The 9,099-nt window shown below is 25.1% G+C and overlaps 1 protein-coding gene across 1 annotated transcript; it reads right to left on the bottom strand.

Moving 5' to 3' along the window:
- Positions 1-662: 662 nt before the first annotated feature.
- On the bottom strand, positions 663-4,273 carry LOC110605604 (protein NRT1/ PTR FAMILY 2.9). Its single transcript, XM_043952249.1, has 4 exons — positions 4,076-4,273; positions 3,755-3,972; positions 1,870-2,429; positions 663-1,774 (listed from the first exon to the last, which is right to left on the bottom strand). Exons 1-4 carry the CDS (start codon positions 4,185-4,187, stop codon positions 871-873), a joined length of 1,794 nt encoding a protein of 597 aa, XP_043808184.1. The 5' UTR covers positions 4,188-4,273; the 3' UTR covers positions 663-870.
- Between the last annotated feature and the right edge of the window lie 4,826 nt (positions 4,274-9,099).

The following is a 9,099-nucleotide window of genomic DNA, read 5'->3' as shown; positions in this document are numbered from 1 at the left end:
TAATGGATTTTTTTATATTGCATAGACTAAATAGTAAAATATTTAATAATAAAAATTAATAGAAAGACTAAATAGTAAACCTTTTAAAATCTCAAGGACATATTAATATATTTTTCAAAACTAATGCACCAACTAATAAATTTTTTATTATTATAAGGATTAATTGTAAATTTTTCTTGATTTTATTTTAATTAGGTTTGATAATCAATTTCTATTTGAGTTTAATTCATAATATTGAATTGAAAGTTTCTAATTAAATACATTTTTTTTATACACTTAACTCTAATTAACACTTGAATTCAAGATTTTATAGTTTTAGAAATAACACTATGCTACCATCCATTGATAATGGCAAATCTTATTGAAATCCAGTCCTAGATTTAAAATATAAATATATGGATCCCATCTAACTTAGAAAATCTACTTATTATTATTATTTTTTTTTTGAAATAGGGGTGGGGGAGTCGAACCTTAGATCTGCTAGGATGCACTTTCCACCAGGCTAAGCCTTGGAGTGCAGAAAATCTACTTATTTATATCTTAGATTTAGATGGATGAGATATAAATAAGAATGGCATATCGATTATCTATAGTATTATGGAAAATGTAAGACACTTGTATACTATTAAGCCAGAAACTTATTTTTATGAATGGGAATGTCTCTAAAACAAACTAAGTCAAAGAAGTGATAATTTTAGCTGCATTGATACTGAGAAGGAATGAAATCTTGATTGCCTTCTCTCTAAACTGAGATACTATCTGATGATCAATTAGAAGAAGAAACTTGAAAATACAAATTAATATGCTTGATATTGGTTTCTTTTTTTCAACCAAATTTTCCTTTATGATAATGCAGATTTCAAGTACCATTCACACATGGTGCTTCACAGAATCCTTTGTTTTCTTGGACATCTCCACTGAGTTATCATCTTCACGAACTTTGTATCTGTACCACTTAGCACACAGCATGAAATATGCCAAGTTGAGTATCCCCAGAACACCAATCACATAGTAGAAATGATCCAATTTCGCCTTGTTAAGATCCTCAGACAACCAATCTCCAGATTTAGTTGATGCAGTAACTTTGTGGACTGTCGAAACAAGAAAACCACTGAGAAAATTTGCCAGTGCTAGACCAGCAAAGAAGGAAGATCCTGCAATACTCCTCATATTTTCTGGGAATTGTTTGTAGTAAAATTCAATCTGGGAAACGTAGTTGAATCCTTCAGAAAGTCCAGCAAGAGCCAGTTGAGGCACTAGCCACATCCAAGACATTGATGAAACACCACCACCTTTAGGTGAAATGCCTAGAGTTGGCTTTGTATGAGCGATCTCTCTTCTGTGTCCTTCAACCAACCCAGAAACAAACATGCAAAGAACTGAGAGTAAGATTCCAATCCCCATTCTCTGAAGAAGAGTGAATCCACCTTCTTTCCCAGTAAGTCTTTGAAGAAATGGAACCAAGATTCGATCGTAAATGGGTATCCAAATAGTGAGGGCAAGCATAGTAAAGATGATAAATGTAGCAGCAGGAACTTCAAAATTTCCAGAACCTAGACGTCTGTCAAGCTGAAGTGCTTGAAGAACTGCATAAGTTTGCTGTTGGATTAAAGGGACATGGTAGATTATGGCTGATGCCCATATTGGAATTATTCTGATCATGCATTTCACTTCTTCAATTTGCTGGATGCTGCATAGTCTCCAAGGATTGGCTGCTGTGCCATCCATGTTTATTTCGTCTTTCTCTGTAACAATGGCAGCCTTGTCAAGGAACCTGCAGAAACACCATTGCCATATCAGTAAGCAAAAACTCTTTTGAACAGAAGTGAATTACCACTGCTGAAATTGCAGAGAATTTTGCAATCTAACCTGAACTGATTCGTGTGGGGGAGATTGGAATTGATAGATTTGGGAGGAATATAGTTGAAAAGAGAAAAATCAGGATTCTGAGGAAGCTTTAGCCCTCGTTTCTTAACAGCAACAACAAGAACTTGAGCCACACTAGTCATGGGGCTGCCTTCAGGTTTAACAATAACGTAAATTCGAGTTCCGAGGAAGAAGACAGCGCAAGAGAAGAACATGAGAATTGCAGGAATGGCCAACCCAATAGCCCAGCTAACGTCCGATTGGACATAGACGATGCCGGTGACTGAAACCATCACGGCGAAGGTGTAGGTGAAGTAGTACCAATTGAAGAAGCTACTCATGCCCCTTTTCCCTGATTCAGTGTTGGGATTGAATTGCTCTGCGCCGAAGGCAAGATTACATGGCCGGATTCCGCCGGCTCCGACAGCTATCATTCCAAATCCACATAGAAGAAAGATAAGTTGCCAAATTGATGGGCCTACGCATTGGCTGTTATCTTTTCCTACACACTTTGGAGGATGCAGACTGGGTATTGCTGCTGTCAATGCTAGTGCTGACATTCCCTGCTCATACACCAAAAAATCAATATGAAAATAAATAAATAAATAAACTTTGCCTTAATTTTATTAATTTTAATATCTTTATCATAAAATCCAAATGGGTATTCAATTAACCGTTTTAATTTCAAATTAAGATAGCAGTTAAAGTGAATCGAATAAAAAAAAATTTTTTTTTGACAGTTTAAACTTTTTCTTAGGTCGAATAAAAAAAATACAGTTAAAGGAATTTTTTTGTAAGCTTCTCGTAGACCATAGTAAAGAAAAGATCAGGATTCTTTTTCCCGCCCACAAAAGCACAGTTCGGAAAAATTCCTTCCCCTTCTTAAAAACAAATCTAGTAGACGGCCGCCCGCCCGCCCGCCCGCCAAACTGGAGTGGTCCCAGCCATTATTGCAATTTACTATTTTGTATTCGGACTGCTGCTCTTATTTTGATTTTTTAACAATAAGAAATTTTTTTTTTTCACTTTTTATTGATAGTGAATATATATAAATTGCACCTCAGTCTAGCTACGTACATAAAATAAATACAAGTATCTACACTCCTTTACATATCTTTCATTTTATATTCTAAAAAAAATTTACTTTTAATAAAAATAAATTACTAAATTTCTGAAACTCATATACCACTTAATATTTAAATTTTAATAATTCAATTATTATGAACTCACAAATTTAATCGAATAATAAATATATTTAAATAAAAATATAAATTCTCAGTTATGCTATTTCAATCTCTAATTTTCATTAAAAAGAAAAAAAACAAAGGCAATTCAATTACTATGAAACTGAACCATATGCTTCCCTTTTTCTATTTATTTATATTGCTTAGATGTCTACTCTGGTGCATATATAATTTATAATTCTCTCATACCATCCGCCATGAATTCTGGCTAAGACATGTTACTTTGACTTAAGTTAATTATTTTATTTTATCTACCTAAATTATTATAATCAAATTAATGAGGAAAAATTATACATAATAATAAAATAAAATAAAGTATCAACCTTTGCACGCTATTCAAATATAAAATTTTCTTAGTTGACTAATGAATTGGAAACCCAAAAACCTATAAGAAACATAAATAATGAATTACTTATGCATTATTTTATTTATATATATATACTTTAATTGAGAGTGTAAATAATATTTTTAGTTTTTATGATGAAAAGATGAGATTTAATATTTTTAGTTTCCGCATAGATAGAAGCTAAATTTAGCCATTTTGCATAGGAAGCAGAAAGGAAATGAAGCAATTAAGGAAGAGGAAATTAAGCTAAGGTGTGTAAGAGAAAGGTAAAAATTGAAGAAAAGAAAAAAAAAATTACCAAAAAGGAGGCAATAGAAGCAAAACCAAGAGTCTTGTAACGTCCAAAGTAAGTATCACAGAGGAAAGCTCCAAGCAAAGGAGCCAAGTTGGTGGTGCCATTGAAGATATTAACAAGAGTAGTTGCTGTCACACTCTTCAGATTAAACACTGTGTTCAGATAAACCACCAAGTTCGTTGATGACCCAACTGTTCCAAGCTTCTCAAATGTCTCATTTCCTGCAAATTTTACATCAAAATTACTGATTCTAATCAATACCCAGATGAGAAAAACCAGAACAAGAACTAAAACAAGAAGAAGAAGAAGAAGAAGAAGAGTGACCAATGATAAAGGGCATGGCTTTGATTCCTCTGTAGTTAATGACTGGTTCATCTTCATTTCCATTACTCGTTTGCTCAACATCATGAACAGCATGATCGTTTCTGTTCTCCATGGATTTCTTCTTCAAGCTAGTGAGTAGATGAAGAAGAATATGAGTATTGTGTTGTGTTTTGAGTGTTGAAGATTTCTCTATGTTTGTTAGTCTTTTATACTGAGAAGATGCCCACCTAGCTGGACTTCTCCTCTCGTCATAAAAAAAATAAATAAATAAAAGAAAAAAAGAAGAAGAAGAGAGAGAAACTGGAATCTGATTTTTCTATTGAAATTGAGTGCGACACTTGTTACCACATAATTAGTAATCATAGAAATTATTATATCTAAATCTTTTTTTATACAAATAGTTTCAACTGAAAGGGGAAAATAATTAATTTAATAATATTAATTGAAATTATATTTTTTAAAAATTTATTATTTTAATTATATATAAAAATTCACTAATTAATCATTTTATTTTTAAAAAACATATTAAAAAAGATATAAAAATATTGAAAATTTTATTAATTAAATTTTTCATTAATTATTTTATAAAATAATTTATTATTTAATTTTATAATATAAAAAAATTTACTAATTAATCTTTTAATTTTATAAAAAAGTCTATTAATTAATATTTTAAATTTTTTATATTAATAAATTTTTTAAAATAATTTAATATATTTTTTAAAATTAAGAAATTAATTAGTAACTTTTTCTATAATACATGACTAATATTTAAAAAAAGGAAAGAAAATGGTAATGTATAAGAAAAGAAAAGTATAAAATGGTAGTCCAGCATGTGGCCTAACAAGGACGCAAAGGGTATTGCATGTAGCTATCTGCCAAATTCAAACAGACGCAAGCTTTTTCCTCCATATACTGTTTTCTTTTATTATCATATCTTACCTTGAATGTGAAAGGCTTGACTAGAATATGTTCGGTCTTACTCGAAAATGATTTTATATATTATAAAATTAAATTTTATATATATATAATGAGTATAAAATTTAAATATTTAATATATTAATTATATTCATTTTTTTCCTTAAAAAATATTTTTTAAAAAAATATTATTTATAAAAATATTTTCTAAATATAAATTATTCTTTACGAGTTAAAATAGTAATATTTTTGAAATTTTGTTAACGGAATATGTTGAACATACTTAAAAAAATGAATGGAAAAGCTAAAGATATGATGGAATCAAAATTTATGATTATTTTAGTAACATTCTGAAAATAGAACAGCAGACTTATTAATAAGAATAATATATAGGGATATTTTTGTAAATTACTTAATTAATATAGGAAGATATTGACAGACGACTGACGCAGTGTGTATCAATATCATATACCTAATAAAATTAATCAATGTACAAATTTAATTAGCTTTGCTAGTTTGACACTATCTTTAATGATCTGCTTAGTTGAACTTGAATTATAGAAGCCAGTAGATTGGATTTCATTGTCACGTTAGTAATAATTATTTTTTGTATTTATAAAATTAGTCTGGTGATAAATGTATCGGAATAAATTTTAAAAAATTTATATTTTATTTTTTTAATTTCAGACACTCAATTAAAAAAAAATTAAATATTTATAATAAAATGTAATTTTTCTGATAAAAAAATAAATTTTAAAAAAATATTATACTTAATTTAATTAAACTCATCTTAACGTGAATATAAGTCTCATAGCCATTGGAAAATTTATTTTAACCAAATCAATATATAAACAGATTGATTGTGATATAAATAAGTAGGGGTGAGCATTCGGTCGATTCGATTCAAAATCGAACCGAATAAACCGAAAATTAAAATTTTAGTGTTTATGAAAATCGAACCAAATCGATTTTAGTCAGAAACCGAATCGAACCGAACCGGTCTGATTCGGTTCGGTTCAGTTCGGTTTGATCGATTTTAATTTTTAATAAATTTTTTATTTTTTACACTTTATTTTTAATATTTTAAAATTTAATTAAAATATTTTAATTTTAATATGATTTAATTTCTCTATATTATTGAAAAAATATATTATTATCACTAATCGGTTCGGTTCGGTTTTTTTAGTTTTTTTTTATCAAAACCGAACCAAACCGAAATAATCGAAATTTCTAAAATTAAAAATCAAACCGAACTGAAATATATAAAAAACTGAATCAAATTTTTAAATCCATTCGATTCGATCAATTTTTTTAATTTGAACCGAATACTGCTCACCTCTATAAATAAGCACAAAATTATTGACTTTGGTTAAAAATCAATTATAGCGCTGCAGCTAAAAATTTAACTCATTCTTATCCCTTATCTCAGACTTACAGCTTTCCACGTTTCTTCAATATCTCAAATCAAATCCTTTCAAAACACTAGAAAATAAAAATAACATTCAGTCAAATTTATCCATAAAATTATAAAAAAATTAATAAAATAAATTAATGATTATTTATCGATAATTTAAATTTACCAATTAAAATTTATAATTATTTTTTTTATTTATTTTGTAATGAAAATTAAATTGAATTGATATTAAACATAATTAATTATATTATAAACATTGAATGCACTTTATATCCTAGTCTCATATTAACATCATATATAGTTTTTTTTCTTTTTTTTCTAAAATTTTTTAATCTTATTTTAAAAAATTAAAAATAAAAATTATAAATTTTAGTGGCTAATTTGTTTGATTTTTCTCTAATAAGATTTCCCACCGCATCAAAATAATGTTGGCGCCGGAAGAATAAAAAGAGGTAAATTTTAGAGTCAGTTTGAATTGTTGACTTTTATTTATTAATTATTTTTTTTTTCAAGATATCATAATTAATTATTAGGGCAATAAAATATGGATCCCATTAAATTATTTTTCTCTAAATTTTTTGGAATTGATAAAAAAAAATATCTCTAGAAATTTTAAATGAGTACTATTATTCTGATTTAACAATTTTTTTGAAAAAAAAAATATTTTATTAATTGAAAAGTCGTAAATCAATAGAGTTTTACTTTTCACATGATTAGAATTGTGATTGATTGATGATAGAATTGCAATTATTTGATAAGTTTATATATTATTTTTTTTAAATTAAAATTAAGGGCTAATTTTTTTTAAAAAAATATTATTTAATTTTATAATATGAAAAAATTTGAGTAATTGATTGTTTAATTTTAAAAATATATAATATTACTGAAATTTTTAAAAATTATTAACTTATGTTTCTATTAATTTTAATCATTAAAGATAGAAAATATTTAAAATGCTTTCAATTATTTTAATTATTTATATAATAAAAATAATAGTAATTTTATGAGAGAAATTCTCTCTTTATTTTTAGTCTTGAAAATTATGACATATGCAAAGATTAATTAATAAATTTTTAAAAAATTTAAATTATTTTAGTATAAATAAATAATAAATAAAAATATTATAAAAAGTATTAATTATAAAAAAAATTTAATATTTTTATTAATTAAATTTTAATTTTTTAAAATTAATTTAAATATATTTAATCATTATTTATACAGTTAAAAAATTAATGAAATTTTACACATCACTGCATACATTAATATAGTGCATTAATATAGTTTAAAATTAATTGTTAAAAAATTTATAATCTACTTTTATTATAATTCTATCATATAATTTTATTTTTTATTAATTAAGCTCTATTTTTTTAATATCCCACCAAATGCATCTTACTATTATTTTTATAATGAGAGACTTATAAAATTATTAAATTATCCCTCTTCAATATTAAATATATTTAAAAAATATTATTTATTTTTATATTTTTATCAATAATTTTCTAATAATAATTTATTTTTATATTATTTTAATTAAAATTATTATAAATCGACTTTTTTTATTTATTCATAATGCTTGCTATTTATATTACTTTTAAAATTATCATTAAAAAATAACCTTATTAAATATATTAATTATAAAATATTAAAAAAATAATTTAAAATAATATTTAAATAATCTAATTTAAAAATAATAAAATAAATTTTAATTATTTTTTAACTCTCAAATATAATGCTAATCTATCACTTTTTTTTAAATTATATTAATATTTAAAGTAAATTTAAAAAATTAATAATATAAAAATTAAATATTTGATTATTTAGTCTAACTTCTTAAATATCTAAAAAAATATATAATTTATTTGAGATTATAAATTCAGTCTCCATTTATCTCTCTTAAAAAATACTAATAAAATAGATAATTATAAAAAAAACTCTATATTTTTATTTATTATAATTATATTTTAAAATTTTAAATTATTATTAATTTTACTCTTAAATTTATTAATGTGATATGTTAACATGATATTAACGTAGTAATTCTGTTAATTTTTAACAGCACAAATAACTGTAAAATATAATTCGAATAATTTTAAGGAATTATGATTTAATTGAAAAAATATAAATTATAATTTTAATAAAATTAAAAGTATATTATCTCTTATAAGAATTAAAAAATAATTTTTCTAAAAAGTAAAATAACACAAATTGACCACTAACCTTCATTATTTTATAATAAAGATCTTTATGGCATTAGGAAAGTGGGATAAAAGTGATTTTTTGCTATGCTGGCACTTATTTATGAAATGTGCTAATATTAATTTTAGACGCATGGAAGAAACAAAACTAACCCATTAATTCTATAATTAAATACAGATTAATTATTGTTATTATTTTAAATTAAATAAAGATTTCCTCATTTGAATACTAATTTCTTCTGATTAAAAAAAAATTATTTTTTTCTTCCACTTTCAACTAACATTGCACTCCAAATTGTTAGACCAAACTACCCACCCAACTTCTTTTTCAACCCTTTTCTTCCATGGGATAAATTAATTTAATTCTAAGTGGATTTTTAAATTAATTAAATATAAAATAATTTAAGTGATTTTTTTTTTCAAAATGAGAATCGACGTTGAAAGAGTAAAACTTGAAATCTCTCGGATTTATTCAGATATATTTAGCTGTGAGT

The sequence above is a fragment of the Manihot esculenta genome, chromosome 17, assembly GCF_001659605.2.
Source record: "Manihot esculenta cultivar AM560-2 chromosome 17, M.esculenta_v8, whole genome shotgun sequence".
Classification (NCBI taxonomy): domain Eukaryota; kingdom Viridiplantae; phylum Streptophyta; class Magnoliopsida; order Malpighiales; family Euphorbiaceae; genus Manihot; species Manihot esculenta.
The sequence above is the reverse complement of the archived record's forward strand: the minus strand, read 5'-3'. Positions and strand labels throughout refer to the sequence as shown.